General features: G+C 52.4%; 1 protein-coding gene across 3 annotated transcripts in view; it reads left to right on the plus strand.

Annotated features, from left to right (window-relative positions):
• Positions 1 to 10,746, plus strand: part of Stk40 (serine/threonine kinase 40) — a 38,882-nt gene extending 28,136 nt beyond the window's left edge. For all 3 annotated transcript variants that reach the window (XM_074080567.1, XM_020169736.2, XM_020169738.2), the window contains 5 exons: positions 3,952 to 4,067; positions 6,287 to 6,431; positions 6,572 to 6,691; positions 7,102 to 7,186; positions 8,468 to 10,746. In XM_074080567.1, coding sequence (XP_073936668.1) covers positions 3,952 to 4,067; positions 6,287 to 6,431; positions 6,572 to 6,691; positions 7,102 to 7,186; positions 8,468 to 8,686 — 685 coding nt within the window. In that variant the 3' untranslated portion in view covers positions 8,687 to 10,746. The remainder of the gene's footprint in view (positions 1 to 3,951; positions 4,068 to 6,286; positions 6,432 to 6,571; positions 6,692 to 7,101; positions 7,187 to 8,467) is intronic.
• Positions 10,747 to 16,360: the final 5,614 nt, after the last annotated feature.

Raw genomic sequence — 16,360 nt, forward strand, 5'->3', positions numbered from 1 at the left:
CGGTTGCCACTCTGCTGTGTGATCATGTGGTCCTCAGGACCCTGCATTGAAGCTGCCTTCCTTAATCTGATGATCTGTTTTTCTGTGTCTCAGGGCAGACAAGAGTTCTGCCACCTTTCACTTGAGGACCAGGTGCCATGGAATGGGGCAGGAGGATGTGCTGCCAAAAGGCCCACATGTGCCAAGTGTGTCCTTGGCATATCCTCTCCTGTAGGGTCTCACTTTCACCTTTATTCATTTGGGAGTCGACCTAGAGGAGCTCCAGCCCCTTCCTGCCCACCCTGCAGGTCCTCACGCCAGCCTGAGATGGAGGACGGACAAGCTAGGCCAAGAGCCGAGGGAAGTATCTCTGAGGCAGCAGCAAGGACAGTTGGCCCTGCCAACCGTGAGAGGGTGAGAGGACAGGGCTAAAATTTAAAGTCCTCTTGTGGGGTTATGTGAGGCTGGCTGTGGGTTCCTTCTCCTTCCTCCTTCCTTTTGGGTAGGCAAGTTGCATACCACTTCCTAGAAAAGGAGAACACTGTGGTAGCCTAGGGGCCATAGCTGAGGCATGACTCACCCAGAGCAGCCCCTACTGACGCACATTGCCTCTCCACCCCTCACTGCCCTTGCTTTCCAGTCAGGACCAGATAGGGGTCTGGGACTCCCGGAGAGTTGTGTGCCACCAAGGTGACATGGGCGGTGGTGGCAGGGCAGGGGAGCGTTGCCTAGGAGGTCCTAGGGCTGACTGTGTTGCTTTCCACGGGAGAGACTCCAGGCCCACTGGCAACTGAGCAGCTGCCACAGCAGAGCGTTGTAAGGCCGCCAGGAGAGTTGAGTTGCAAGCTTAGCCACATCAGCATGTGTGCTCCAGGGCCTGTTGTCATCCACCTCAAAGGCAGTGTCTTTCCTGGGATCTCCCCTTGGAAGCTTCTGCCTGGCATGCCAGCTGGAAGAAGATGAGAGGATATTAGCAAGTTACTCTATGGCAGGCCATGGACTGAGTGCCCTCCATGGACCATCTTCTTACCTTGGCAGAGCTAGCCCCATCCTGACAGTCAAGCATTGTTTCACAGATGAAGAAATTGATAGTTAGCAAGAGATTCACATGGCAAGAAAATGGCAGGGCTGGCAGTGTGGCTCAAGTGGTAGAGCACCTGCTAGCAAGCACAAGGCCCAGAGTTCAAACCTTAGTACCACCAAAAACAAAACAAAGAATAGAAAGAAAATGGCAGAGCCAGGATTAGGCTCCAGAAATTTGAGTCCTAGGCTACTATCCCCTCCCTGAGCTATCCCAATGTCATAAGCCTCAGAGACCACAGGATGCATTTGTGGCTACAATGGCCAGAATAGAAAGGACAGAGCTGCTCTTTGGAAACTTTCCAGACCAGAGTCCTGAGCAGTCCTGTATCTGGGGCAGTGATTTGGGGGACTCAGAGCTGGAGCATCTTGCTTCTGGCCATGCACATGACCCTTGCTGAGACCTTTGCACTCTCTGGCTCTAGCGGCTGCCCCAGGGCCACTGGGCAGATTTCTGTAGAATGCCTGTGGGAGAGCTGTGGTCCTCGTTTCCATTGGGAATGCAGAGGACAGACTGGCCTTTGTTTTACACCAAGCCCTGCAAAAACAGAATTCCCTGAGATAGCTCTGGGAAGGGCCCTCAGCACCTTGGATGCAGCTCCTGGGGAAATCCACCCTTAGCCACACACTTTGTACCTCTGAGCTGGTCCTCTGCCCCACCCTGAGACTATTCTAGTGAGAAGCCCTTGTGGAGCTTCTGTTGCTGCCATCCCCCAGCTCCATGCCCAGCCACCTGGCCTGGGCCAGTGCAGTTAGATGCGAGGCCACCTTCCTCACTGACGATCCCCTAAGGGCTTCTTGGAAAGAGCCATCCAACCGGCCTACTCCAGCTGTGGTGTAAGCCCCCTCTCTGGGGGCTCTTTCTGCCACTCACATTGTGAGCTTCCTAAAAAGGCTCTGAGCTTAGAGCCACCTGCCCCACAGCTCTCAGAGAGGAGGAAGTTTGGTTTTCTAGGTCAGGACAGAGAATGAAGCATAAGACAAGGGATGAGTCAGCTTGGATGGAACAGAAGGAAAAGTCATTCAGGGGCTGGGCACCGTCAACTCAGTGCAGGCTGTGGGTCCCACAGACCTAAGCTTGGATCCTGTTCCACTGCTTGCTAACCATTTGATCTTTGGCAAGTCCCTTCACTACTGTGCCTTAATTGTACCCTTTGAATGGAGTTGTGAGAAAATCTCCCTCATAGGCTTTTGTGAGGGGTAAATAAAGACAGTGTAGGCCGATGCAGCTGGCTTAGCCAGCTACTCGGCAAGGCTGAGATTGGGAGGGTCTTAGTTCAAGGCCAAGCTAGGCAAAAAGTGTGTGAAACCATATCTTAACAAAAAAGCTGGATGCAGTGGCATGCGCCTATCATCCCAGCTATGTGAGAGGCATAAGTAGAAGGATCACAGTTCAAGCCAGCTCAGGTATAAAAAAGATCTCCAATTTGAAAAATAACTAAAGTAAAAAGGGCTGAAGTGTGAGTCAAGTGGTAGAGCACCTGCTTAGCAAGCATGAGGCTGAGTTCAAACCCCAGTAAAGGAAAACAATCTACTCTCTTACTAAGTGCTTAACTGATAATGACAAAGTGAATTGGCAAAAGGGGACAGAAGTGCCACCCAGGGGTGGACTCCAGAGCTAGCACTGTGTATTGTCTGAGCCTGACAGGTTGATTGTTTCCTCTAAAATGAACCCTCCCCACCTGCCTGCCTTCTGAGCTCCCTGAGGCATGCAGGAGTACACACTGTGCCAAGGGCCCTCCTTGACTGAGTAACCCTCTATCCCTACCTGGTCCTCCCATGGGGACCACCTTCCTCACTTGATGCCAGTGTTACCAGCTCCCAGCCAGGCCCTGCTGCTCCAGGTGAGAGATATCAGGAAGCTGCACCGTGTCAGTCACACTGCAGGGGTGAAAATTGTTGGGAATAGGTCTGGGGATGTAGCTCAGTGGAAAAGCACTTACCTAGTGTGCACAAGGCACTAGTACCACAAAACAAAACAAAAAAACTATCAGGAACATTGTCTCATTTATGTAACTGTAGCGTTACAGCAGCTGTCATGTCAGTGCCTCCTGACAAAATTTGGGTGTCCCGTTGCTCTGGCTGCACTGTGAAAACTGTGCTGCCATCCTCCCCTCCTGTCATTTTGGCCTCTAAGGACTCTTGGGACAGAGAAGTCCTGGTATGACACAGGCCTGATTGGATGTCAGCACCAGGGACCTGGGCTCCTTGAGAAGACCTGGATCCCCCCAGAAAGGATAGGCTGTGCTGTTAGTAGGGGGTTTATCTCAATCTGGAGAACACAGCATGGGACCAGCTTCCACATTCCACCAGGGCATGTAGAAAACACCCATAGGACCAGAATCTCTGAGTGAGTTCTGGCCCTGGTGGGTGGACCCCCTCCCTAGGGGACATGCATGGTGCCATCAGTTTCCTCCCCTGCACTGGCTGCGGGCTGGATAAAAGAGAGATGGAGCACTTAGTTTACAGGGAGACTCGGGCTGCCCACTGGCCATTGTGCAGTGGGGGAAGGTTAAGGTCCCTCACCTCTGCTGGACTTCCTTTTCAAACGTGTGCATGAGGGGATCAAACTAAATTTCTGGGTCATTCCCAATCTGGAATATCATGTGAGGCTGTGGGGGAAATCTCTGAAAGATGTTCTGAGCTCTGAGCTCAGAATATTGCACCCATATTCATCCAGGAGGCAGACTCAGGAAGCCTTTGCAGTACAGGAAGTTAGAGTGCCTCAGAAGCCTGCTGGACTCTTATCAAGTGGCCACAAAAGGATTTGGGCTAATTCCTCTACTCCCTGGGTGGAAGGTAGGGGTTGGCCCAGCAGGGATACCTGGTTCTCATCTGGTGCACATGGCTGTTGACAGCAAGGTTGGTTTTACATCCTGCTTCCATTCCCAGGACCCATCGCATAACCATCACCAACTTCTGCCTTGGGAAGCATCTCGTGAGTGAGGGAGACCTGCTGAAAGACCAGAGGGGGAGCCCTGCCTACATCAGTCCTGACGTGCTCAGTGGTATGCATGGGCTCCCAGGCTGCAACAGTCAGGCTCTGCAGCAGTGCATTCCTTGAATAGATGGTACCTATGGACAGGCCGTGGACTAGGTGCTGGAGCTTCACAGTGGCCTAAATCAGTACTGTCCTTCCCTGCACAAAATCTGTGGTCTAGTTGAGGAGGAAGACGCCTTGGTCACATGCATGCATGAGGTTAGAGCTAGGAGGGAAAGGGATAGGATTTCCAAGAGAGCATAGGAAGGCATTGTAGGACTTTCCTGGGAAATGGCATTTGAGCTGCAATTTGAAGAACTAGAAACTTAGTATGAAAAATAAAGTAGATGTAGTTTTATAAAAATGAAAGAAAGAAGGAGCCAGGCTTGGTGGTATGACATGTTATCCTAGCACTCAGGAGGTTGAGGCAGGAGATTCAAGAGTCCCAGGACATAGCAAGACCTTATTTAAACCCCCTACCAAAAATAAATACATGAAACAAACAAACTATATAACTACCCTGTAAGGGAAATATCTTAAGTCCCTTTTTTGTAGATAAAAAAAAAAAAGACTCAGGGAGATGATATGTCTTATCCAAAATCATTGCTGATAGTAAACCTGAAAACTGAGGCTCAATCCCAGGGCAACTTCCCACTAAGGCCCATGCTTCTGTTCCAGCCTGGACTGTTTGCTTCTTTGTCCTCTGCCCAATTGGAGTCCTGGTCTCTTAGGATCCAGGGGCTTATGCCATCCTTGGACAAGGAAGATTCAGGCTCAGGATCACCACCACACTAGAACACACTCCTTGCAGCAGCAGAACCCTCCTTCTCCCAGTTCATATGAAATCCTGAGAGCAGGCTGCTGTGACTTGCCACAAATATTTGTTCCCCTTGGAGGACTCCCCCAAGCTGTGGCTTCCACTGGAGAGTCCAAGCACAAGACCAGAACACCTTCCTTTTCCGCCAGGGCTTCCCAAGTGCCAGGGAGAATAATGTCATGCTCTGAGCCTGGGATTGGAGTCACAGAGCCCCTTAAGGTGTTGTGTGGGATTGTCTAGACTCTGGTTGGGGACCAGCTCTTCTCAAGGCTTTGGCAGTGCCAGGCGAAGGTGGCCTCCATGTACAGCCAGAGGTACATCACAGGGACTGGCAGGACAAGGCTAAGGAAGACTCTAGTGATCCTTGCAATTGGCTTTGGGAAGGTCGGGGGGGTAGGATCAGATAGTAGCTGGCCTGTTGGGATGTTCTGTTGCTGAGGGGGTAGATGGATGGGCTGCCCTGAATATTGGGGAAAAGCAGGACTTTTGCAGTACCTGCAAAAAGGGTTACAGGAGGCTTGGGTAGGTGACATCCCAGCACTTCACTGTCATCAAGTTTGAAGAACAGTTAAGCAACTGTTCCTTCCAAAGAAGGAGCTCCCCTCTCTCTTACAGTGTCTCAGTCAATTTTGTTGTATAGCTGAATGTTAGAGACTGGGTGGTTTATGAAAAATAAAGATTTATTCAGCTCATGGGGGGCTGAGAGGTCCAAGGTCAAGGGGCCACATTTGGTGAGGTCCTCCTTACTAGCGGGGACTCCCTGAGGTGGTGCAGGACATCACTTGGCAAGGGGGTCATACAAGAGCCAGAGCCAGATTGGTTTATAACAAATCCACGCAAGGTAACCCAGGAACCCAGCCTCATGGGGGTAAAATTTCAATGATCATTGGTGGAGACATGTTCAAGTTCATGCTGGGTGCCTGCATTGGAGAACTTGCCTTCTAGCAAGGGAGGTAGGAAGTGACAGAGACAAAGGAGGGGGCACCCTGGCAGATGGTGACAAGTGCTTTGAAAGAACCAGGTCAGATGAGGGGAGAGGGATAGGGCTAGGAGTAACTGTCTTGTTCAGAGCCAGTTACGTATTTGTGCCACAAATGTCATGGTGGTCCTGCTGGGTGCACAGCTCCTAGGGGCTGCAGTCTGGCAGGGCAGGTAGTACCAGTACCACAGAGCAGAACAGGTAGACAGGATGTACACAACCAAGCACTGCCCCTCCTGCATGTCCTTGGGAGCCTGAGGAGAGTGAACTTGCCAGAAGCTCAGGGGGCTACATCACACTTGCTCTTGCTCTAGGAAGAAGGAGATAAAAGGGACTTGAGAAGGAGGTGATGGGTGGAGGGACCCACTGGTGAGATTTCAGGCTGTAGGGCCCACAGCAGGGGCATCCCATAGCTGTTTCTTCTCGCTGAGTGTGTATCTTCTGCCTCCAGGCCGGCCATACAGGGGCAAGCCAAGTGACATGTGGGCGCTAGGCGTTGTGCTGTTTACCATGCTCTATGGCCAGTTCCCCTTCTACGACAGCATACCACAGGAACTCTTCCGCAAGATCAAGGCTGCTGAGTACACCATCCCTGAGTGAGTCCTGCCTTCCAGGAGGGGACGGACCACCCCCTGGGTTTTCATGGGGAGACAGCACAGGGAGCCTGGAGCTCTGGGTAGGAGACCAGCCCCATGCCACCTTGTTGAGCCCTTACCCTCTTCCTCTCCCTTGCCAGGGATGGGCGGGTTTCTGAGAATACTGTGTGTCTCATCCGGAAACTGCTGGTCCTTGATCCCCAGCAACGCCTGGCTGCCACTGATGTCCTGGAGGCCCTCAGTGCTATCATTGCGTCATGGTAAGTAGTATACTAGGCTAAACGCAGGCTGGGAGCTCACATGCTCTGCCATCCTATGCAGAAAAGTAACCACTGTCTGCCTGTTTCTTTGCCAGGCAGTTAGATATCCAGGTTTTCCTGAGAGCAGGATTGGGAGAGGGCAGGCAAAGTTTGGGTATTTACTGTGTGCCCATCCAGGCCAACTGCACAGTGGGCATTGCCTCACCCAGTTATCACCACAGCATCCAAGGAAAAAAATCTCCTTCATTGGTCAAGAAGACAGAGGCTTAGAGAAAGAGTCTCTAATGTTAGGTAGAAGATGGCTGGACCCCAAGCCAGGGCTGTCTGATTCCAGCCAAGTGTGGCACAGTAGGGACCCTACCCCTCCAGGGATGCTTAGAGTCAGCCTGACTTCTCTGCCTCTCCTGCAGGCAATCCCTGTCATCTCTAAGTGGGCCTTTGCAAGTGGTTCCTGACATCGATGACCAAATGAGCAATGCAGACAGCTCCCAGGAGGTAAGTGGGGATGGGAGGAAGGTCAAGGGCACAGGCAAGCAGCCAGCTCCTTGCAGTCACAGGGCCTCCTGGGCCTTCTTCTCCAGCACTTGGAATGTCAGCTCTCTGGGACCTGCCTTGTTCACATTTCAGCTGAAAGTCCCACAGCCCAATATAGGCGGTTGAGGTGGGGATCAGCTACTGTGAGGTTCCACGGTGGGGAGACCCTGTCTGGCCCTCTCTCAGCTTCCTCTTCCTGCTGAAGTCATATTTCTCTGCCCCCTGACTCACTGGGTTCTCTCTTACCCTTACTGCTTTTCATTTTTCAGATGATTCATTTATTCCTGTTTTCTTTCCTTCCCATTCCCTGCACTGGAGAAAGTGCCTGGGGTGGGGGCAGAGACCTGATTACTAGGCAGCTCAGCTAGGTGGATGATTTTAGGGCTCCCTCTGGAGGGTAGGCTCCTGGAAGAGCTGCAGGGCCTGAGGTGTTGCAAAGACCTTCCCTCTGTAGCCTACCTTGGAACTCACCAGCAAACAGTGGGCAGGCAGGACCAAGAGGGGCTGTGCTTGGGACCACAGCAGAGCTTCCTGGCTCTTGAAAAGAAAGAGCTACAGTCCTATATCAGCTCCCACCCTTTCCAGGGCTGTAAGGCAACTAAAATAGTCGTTACTTGCATACATTGAGTGTGAGTCCCCAGTATATCTCATCTAGTCCTCCTGTGGTCTCTGTGGCCTGAGTTTTTATTTTCAGGTTACAAAGGAGGAACCTGAGGTTCAGGGAAGTGAAATGATTTCCCCAAAGTCACACAGCTTGGAAGTAGTGGAGTTAAGCTTTGACCCAAAGTCTGATTCCAAAGACCTGTTTTTCTTTCTGCTGATTAGCACAGGAACCTACCACTGCAGTTTCTGCCTGTGTGGCAGGGAGCTCAGCTTGGGGTCACCTGGTGCCCAGCACCCCAGGCCCCACTCTTACCTCTTGGCATGCATTTCCCTGCCAGGTATGAGAACCTTTGTGAGGGGAGACTCCCGTCCTCCTCACAGATGAGAATGTTCATGTGACCTCTCCCAAGGTCAGAGTTAGGAAGGGAGAGATCTGGGTCAGACCATGAGTCTGTGCTGCTGCTGGAGCCCACTGCAGTGACATTTATGGTGGACAACAAGCTGAGTGCCAGTTGGCTGGAGGCCTTCAGGGATCCATGCTTAGCATCTAGCCAGATGTTGAAGCATGGTGTGTGGGGGGAGCCAGGCTGCCCTGGCTCTCAGCTCCTTTGTCTTCATCTCCTTCCCTCAACCTTGCAGGCGAAGGTGACAGAGGAATGCTCCCAATATGAGTTTGAGAACTACATGCGGCAGCAGCTGCTACTGGCCGAGGAGAAGAGCTCAATCCACGAGGCCCGGAGCTGGGTGCCTAAGCGGCAGTTCGGCAGCGTGCCACCAGTGCGACGGCTGGGCCATGACGCACAGCCCATGACCTCCCTGGACACAGCCATCCTGGCGCAGCGCTACCTGCGGAAGTAGTGGCCCCCACCAGGGCCCCAGCCCGGATACCACCTCTTCTGGCCCCTAGCCCCAGGCCCAGCTGTCGGGGCTGGGCCCCGTATGGCTGGACTCTTCCAGGCTGCAACAGGGACAGGGCAGTACAGGGACAGCCCAGGTCACACATGAGGTCAGCAGAGGTACACAAAGCTACCTTTTGGAATGATTGCTTGATTGTTTGGTTTTTTAATCTGAGAAGCCTAGATAACTAATCTGCTTTTAATCATGACATTTTAATCTACCTCTGTCTCTTTAACCATGCTGTCTCTGGACTGAGTGACAGGAGGAGGAGGAGGGAGCCCACCCACCTACTCAGGCCCTGGTGTAGCCAGTTGCCTGCCCCCCACAGTCCAAATAAGCTGAAAGTGCAGCTCGCTGCTGGCTTCCCAAATAAACGCCCCCCCATCCCCTCTCCAGACCTCTCCCGTAGTCCATGTCATCCTTCCCTTCTGACCCCCGCCCTCAGTCCAAGCTTTGGAACATCTTCACCTCACCTTATGCCGAGTTCAAATATATTTATTTTTTTACTGAAACCAACTTCTCTTCCATCTCTAGGTGGCTCAGCCTGGAGCCACTCTTATCCCCAGCCTGGCTGGACAACCTACATTGGGCTTCTTCCTCACCTCCAGGCACAGAGGAGCCCCCTTTGTTGGCTTCTGTTCACTCCTGGCCCACCAGGCCCTCTCTGTTTCCGGTGATGGGAAGCCTTTCTAGACTTGGCTCTTTCTGTTTCAGTAGCGTCTCTGAGGTGCTGCACATGCACGTTAGCCCTCTTCCTTCTCCATCCTTCACATGGTACCCAGGTAACGTGGGCATGCAATGTGAAGGGAGCAGTGGCAAGCTGGGCAGGAGTGCTCTGAACCTGTCTGGGTCGGGATCTGCTTGCGTGCTCTTGCTCCCCTACCCTGTGTTTAGAGAACTCATGGTGGGGACATCTCCTCCTGCCCTCTCCTCAGAGTAGATGTGGTGTCTCCCCTGGCAGACCTCGGCCAGGGCCTTCATGGGGATTGGAGACTTGAGGGAGTATTGTAGGGATTGAGGGGGTGCCCTACCCTGCCTGGCTTGAGAACAGCCCTGCTGCCCTTTTGAGCCGAGATTTTGAAGTGGATGCCCGTCTTGCCAGAAATGTTGTTCTCACCAGAATGCAGAATGCCCTCTTCTTCCCTTTCCCCTCACTGGACTTGGCCCAGCCCAGTGCCAAGTAAAGACCCATCCCCATTTCCCTTGGAAAGATTGAGGGTCCCCTCCAGGCAGCCCAAGGGCCTTCCTGTCTGTCCCAGTAGGAAGGTGACCAAGTTTCCCAGAGTGTTAGCTGTGCCCCACCCCCTTCCCCAAAGCTGACTCACTGTGAGTGACCTTGGGCAAGTTCCCAAACTTCCTTGTGCCTCAGTTTCCCCATCTGGAAAAAATGGGGCCACCTCTTGCCAGCAGTAGCAGGGCTGCCTACGCCCCTTCTTCCCCATGCCCCCAATCCAGCACTTGGGCGCCTCGTGTGCCTCAGTGGATCTGTGGGAGCCTGCCTGAGCCCAGCACTTCCTCTCTGAGCACCTGGCTCTGCCTGTAGTCCAGCCACTGAGAGCCAGGGGTAGGGAGGCCTCTTTTCTGTATTTATTTGATAAAGTCTCCTAAGGGAGCAGAAATGCAGTTGGCCCGGGCTCCCAGCCCTGTGACTGCCCTCCAGTGAGGCTCTGAGGCCGGGCCAAGGCCCACCTGGGCATAGTCCCTGCCCAGCAGCCTGCCTGGTCCCTCAGGCCTGCTTTTCACATGTGGTGTTCTCCTCCTTTTCAAAGCAATACCCTCAGGTCTGCAGAGCCCTGTCAAACAGCCTGGTTGCTTCTGAAGTTAACCCTATGTCTGATGGCATTCTGGCAAAGCAGAGGGAGAGGAGGTTGGGTCTGCCTTCACTGGTGTCATACACTGAGAGAAGTCCTATTGTAAAGAAAACAAAATGGAAAAAGTCACAAAAAGTTTGTATAAAGACGTATTTTTGTACTACATGGGGACTCTTCCTGCATGTCAGCAATAAAACTTCCTGATCTGGAGCCACCGTGACCTGTAGTGTCTATCGTTCTTGCCCCCACTAGGCACCTCCAGCTCTGGCCCTAGCCTGCCCATTCTTTCCCATCCCAGCCAGGCAGGTCCTGGGGCTCAGAGCCCTGCTGTAAGGTACCCCCATCTCCATCTCACTGTCCTGAGCAGGAGGGTTCATTCTCCCAGACCTGTTGTCCTGCCTCCAGCTGAGTGCCCCAGTGGGAGCTCCCTGCTTGACAAAGTCCAGCACCTGGCCAGTGCAGGCAGAAGGGTCCTAGAGCCACTGTAGGTGGAGAGCAGAGCTACTCTCTATAAAGCTCCTGGTGGGGTAGGGAACCTAAGGAGACTGACTGCCAGGCCCACATGCTGTCCAAGGAGCTGGGGTGAGGAGAGACCAGGCCAGGCCTTTCCTGCACCATCCTCCCTCCATGGGAAGCCCAGAGGTTGCCTTCCTTCCTTCTTTCCTTCCGTTGCCGAAATCTAGACTGCAGATTATGCTTCACAGTAGTGAAGCTAGAGGCAGGCCAGCCCTCTCCCAGCAACTCAGCACCTCACAGACCCTCATTCAGGACCAGACACGAAAGCAGGTCTAATGCAGGAGGGTGTGACTCCCCGCCATTGTTCCAGGACAGGACCCCAGCCCTAGGCCCTTCAGCCTTACCTCTACCCCACAGTCCCATGGCTACAGCCCTAGCAGCCCAGGGTCTGGACAGTTTCACCCACTATGTTTGACCTGGATCCTAACTCCCCTGGATACACTGCCCGAAGGGTCCTCCTTGCTCCCAGCCCACTACTGCCAGCTGCTGTTCCCGGACCTGCTCTCCATTCGCAACCTCACCCTGCCCTCCACCCCATTAAGCCTCTGCTCAGCGTGCAGTTACCTCCTGGGTACCTGCGTGTTCTGGGTTGTAGGGACTCTGTTTTGCTCACTTGTGTCCTCAGCCCTTGGAACTGACCTGACTTACTGATCTGGACTGGCATGTCTCACCCTTCATAAGTTTTTATCGGGAGCCCTGGATGCAAAGGAAGAAAGGGAAAGTACCAGAAAGTGGGTGTGATCCCGAGATGTCAAACCAGAGAACTAGGAAGTTTCGATCCTTTTCTGGCTACCCTGGTCTAAAGTGTCCTCAGAGAGCTCTCTGAAGTGGGAAAGGAAGTGAGGCTATGGAGTCAGGCTCCAAAGCCAAGTTAGCCTTGTGTCTGTCTCTCCCATGCTATTCCTGCCACCGCTGCCCTATCTTATCTGACCACTTCTTGAAGCCCCACTGTAGCCACCCAATCGCCATTTTCACCTCCTGGTTTCCTTCCTCCCACTCTTCCCCTCCCACCCCCACCCCACCTCTACTCCAGGCAATACCTGGCAGCCAAAGTGAGCCTTCTAAGACAGATTCTTGTCCCTTTCCTGCTCACAACTGCAAGGCTCAGCACTAGAGGCTTCTAACTTCTCAGCCATCACCCTCACCAGCTCCGCTCAGATAGACACTGTCTCCCAACCCTAAACCCAGCAAGCTTCTACCTCCCAAGGCTACGTTTTCTGGAAGGCTCTTGCCCTGGTAATTGCATGGTTCCTTCCCTCAGGTCAACCAGGACTCTGCTCAGAATGCCACCTCCTCAGGGTCTTCCCTTCCCTGTCCACCTGGTCTTCTGGAGCCCCTTACTCTACCTATTCTTCATGTTCATCACAGCCTAACAACCTATCTTCCCTACCAAATGTTGGGCTCCATGAATGGTAGCAGAAATCTTTTTTGTATCCTTGTGGGGAGTAGGGAGCACTAGTCACAACTACTTGGGGACTCCATTAGCAATTAGAGAGAGTGGGAGCCAGGGACCTCAGACAACCTACAAGGCAGGCAGAGTCAACATCATGTCATGTACAATGTGAGTGAAAAATACACTTACTACCAGATTCAAGAATCTAACTTCATTTTGCACATAAACACAAATTGGATCTGTGCTGAATTTTCTGGGAATGTACTGTGTAAAGTTGGGGAAAGTTTTTACTTATTTTTGCAGTACTGGGGTTTGAACTTGGGGACCTCACCTTGAGCCACTCCTCCAGCCCTTTTTCTGTGAAGGGTTTTTCGAGCTAGTGTCTCATAAACTATTTGCCTGGGCTGGCTTCAAACCACGATTCTCCTGACCTCTGCCTCCTGAGTACCTAAGATTACAGGTGTGAGCCACTGGTGCCTGGCTCTTATTTTTGACAGTACTGGGGATTGAACTCAGGGCCTTACTTGAGCTACTCCCCCCAGTCCAAGTGGGGGAAGTTTGTACTTTATTTTGTTCAGAACTTTACCAAGAGTTCATTTCACAGTGACACATTGTGGTGGCTCAGTGTTCCAATGTCCATCTGCACACAGTTGCTGCCTTCCCAGCAATGAGCCAACATGTAAGTACTTATCACTACTTTTTATTGCTTTTATATCATAGGACAAAAAGGGCATGGTACATTTTTTAATTAGATGTACAAGTTGGCACATTAGCCAGAAGTTTCATTTCTGGGGCATGAAAGCAGTAAGGAAGCATTGCGAAAGGCAGTTTTGGGTCTGATGGGTTGGAGAACTATGACCAAGAGCTGCCCTGTGGCAAACTGTCAGAATGGGCTCTCAAGTTCAAATCCACACCCTGCCACATGACTGCACATACAGCAGTGTGAGCCTCACTTCCTCCTCTGTCAAGTGAGAGTCATTAATTACACCTGACCCTGTGGGGAGAGAGGCCCCAGTGTCCCCCAGGATGGCCACAGGAGGAGGGGACAGACCCTACAGTAGTTTTGCACTGGTCCCTGAATATACCAGGACCCACAAGACCCCTGCCAGCCTCTGGGGTCTCAGCCCCCAGCCTCCTATCAAGACCTGTCTTTTCTGGTTCCTCTTAGGAGCATTCTGTGCCATCCCGGGTGACATATCCCTGTTCTCACAGACAGATGGGAGGGTAGAGATGGGCCAGCAGGGGGACAGGTGGAAAGCCAGCAGAGGAGTCCTGGGCAGACAGGCAGGGAGATCAACAGGTAGATAGGCAGGATGCCAGTCAGACAGCCATGCAGAGATCCCCAGCCACAAAATGGAAGCAGGTGGCTGGGCAGACCTACAGACAGGCTGGCAAACTGGGAAGAGGTAGGTAGGAAAGCAGGGAGGCAGGTGGCGACATCAGGCAAAGACTTCGGGTACCTTCCTCAGGGCTCTAGGAGTAGCTCTTCCCTTTTTTTTTTTTCTTGGTATGGAATTTGAACCCAGGGCCTCACGCTTGCTAGGCAGGCACTCTACCACTTGAGCCACTCCTCTATCTGTTTTGTGTTGGATATTTTCTAGATAGGCTCTTTCTTAAACTATTTGTCCAGGCTGGCTTCAAACTGCAATCCTCCTGATCAATGCCTCTAGAGGAGCTAGGATTACAGATATGAGTCACCCATACCCAGCAAGCCCTTCCCTTCTTATAGTTAGTTCTACAAGGCAATACTGCCAATTCTCATGGTTAGCTACATGGCTCCCTGGGAGAAGGCAGCACTCTGGGTTGGGACCAGCAACCATCTTAAACCTCATCTTGTTTCAGCATTGACACCTGCTTCTCCAAGGCTGAGTCACACCTGGCCCCCTCCAAACATTCACATCACACACGCCTAAGGGAGACACAGACACACCTTTACCTGCAGGCAGATACAGAGATATGCACGGCCCTGAGATGCAAGGAAACAGCTTGACAGAAACAAATCCCAAACCTCACACCACAAGTACAGAGATGAATACCAACCCTCAATGAGCCACACAAACTGAGGTGCATACCCCCCTCGATGCACAGGTTATAAACACAGCTACACCACCAATATTCACGTGGATGGCAGGCATTAAAGACATCGACACACTCCCGGCAATACAGTCCACAAATGACATCATCTGAGTAATCTGCCAGTCACACACATGCTTTGAAGAAACAAGAGCCCAAAGAAACCCACCAAGGTCACTGACAGTACTGCATGCAGTATTACGCAAGCTGGGGTTTGGATTGTAGGCTCTTCTTTACCTTTCAGCAAGATAGACCACCACTGGTCATGGGTTTCTCTCACCTCACTGGTCTCCCTTTGTGGCCTCCTCCATCAGGAGACCCCCACCCCCCACCATGTGGGAATTCAGGGCTCAGGAAGTTCCCTTGTCCTGGGTGACTCACTCCCCTGGGGTTTTAACCCCCTATTGTGTTTCTTTGCTGGAAATGGTATTTGGGGAGCTGAGAATTCCACCTGCCTCTCTGAAACCTCCAGCCAGCTAATGGACACTCAAATCCAACATATGTAAAATAAAACTACTCCTCCCCCCAAGAAACCCACCCACTTCTTTACATAGACTTTCCTGGGTGCTCAGGGCCAAGATCAAGGGTAGATTCCTCTTTCTCTCATGTCCACCTCCACACAGGAACTCCCTTCATAAGATGACCTTCAACTGTCACCCTCATACAACCCTGGCCATGGCTTGCCCAGAGGGCTACCATCCTACTCACTGCTCTGTTTCCATTCTTGCCCTGCTGTGGCCCATCCCCCACTGAGCCACCACAGAGTTTTTTCCAAAGTGTGGCATGGGACAGGGGCTCCTCACTACATTTACAATCAAATCCAAGCTCGTTAGCAGGATCCCATCGGTGGTCAATCACTCTCCTCACGTTCCAAGCACTCCTACCCAGTTTCCTTTTTAATTTTTTTGGGGGGTTTGAACTCAGGGCCTCACACTTGCTAGGCAGGCACTTTTACCACTTAAACCACTCCACCAGATTTTTTTTTTTTTTGAGATAGAGTCTCAAGAACTATTTGCCCGGGGCTGACTTTGAACCACGATCCTCTGGATCTCTCCCCCTGAGTAGATAGGATTACAGACAGACATGAGCCACTAGTGCCGGCTCTTTTCCTGTTTCTGCCTGGACACTTTCCCGCAGATCTTGACATGGCTGCCCCCTCCTCAGGATTCATCTCTTATCTCAGCTGTTCCTGTGAGAGCCGCCTCCAGATTACCCTGTCCCTGTCCCTGCACCAGCTCTCCAGTTTAGTGTCAGCTCCTTGAGGACAAGTGCTGTCTCTGTTCTCTTTACTGCTAAATCCCTATTCCTAGGCCCAGTCATGTGTGCTCAGTGTGGGGGCTGCACCCACCCCCACACAAATACTCAAGCAGTACCACAGCAAACAGACTACACAGATGTGGGCAGAAATACCTCCACATGCTCACAAAACAGACTAAACAGTCACAAAGACACCCAGGTGGGAGTCAGCCCAGTCCCTTCCCCACCTAGATCTGTCCTCTGCTTGAACCCAGTCTCAGGACTGGGGGAGTTGGGGGGTCTGTAGCCTGGACAGGGAGGGGGTCTCTGGCCCACAGACCTCAAGCAGCACCTTCAGCTATGTCTGCAATTTCCTGTCCCCCTTCCTTCCCTCCTCCTCTCTAAGGCTCCCGCCAAGAAGGCCTCCCTCTCACCCCAGCTCCTGCACAGGGAGAAGCCATAGGGGGTGAGGGTCGTGAGGGGAGACTGGGCAGAAAGAAGTCCCCAGCTGCACATGGGAATCAGCACATTGCACACAAGCCCTGAGCTCAGGTGGAAATGCACGTGTGAGGCTGGGCAGGTCTAGCCAGAGAGAAAGCAAGAAGC

This window comes from Castor canadensis, chromosome 7 (genome assembly GCF_047511655.1).
Source record: "Castor canadensis chromosome 7, mCasCan1.hap1v2, whole genome shotgun sequence".
Lineage (NCBI taxonomy): Eukaryota > Metazoa > Chordata > Mammalia > Rodentia > Castoridae > Castor > Castor canadensis.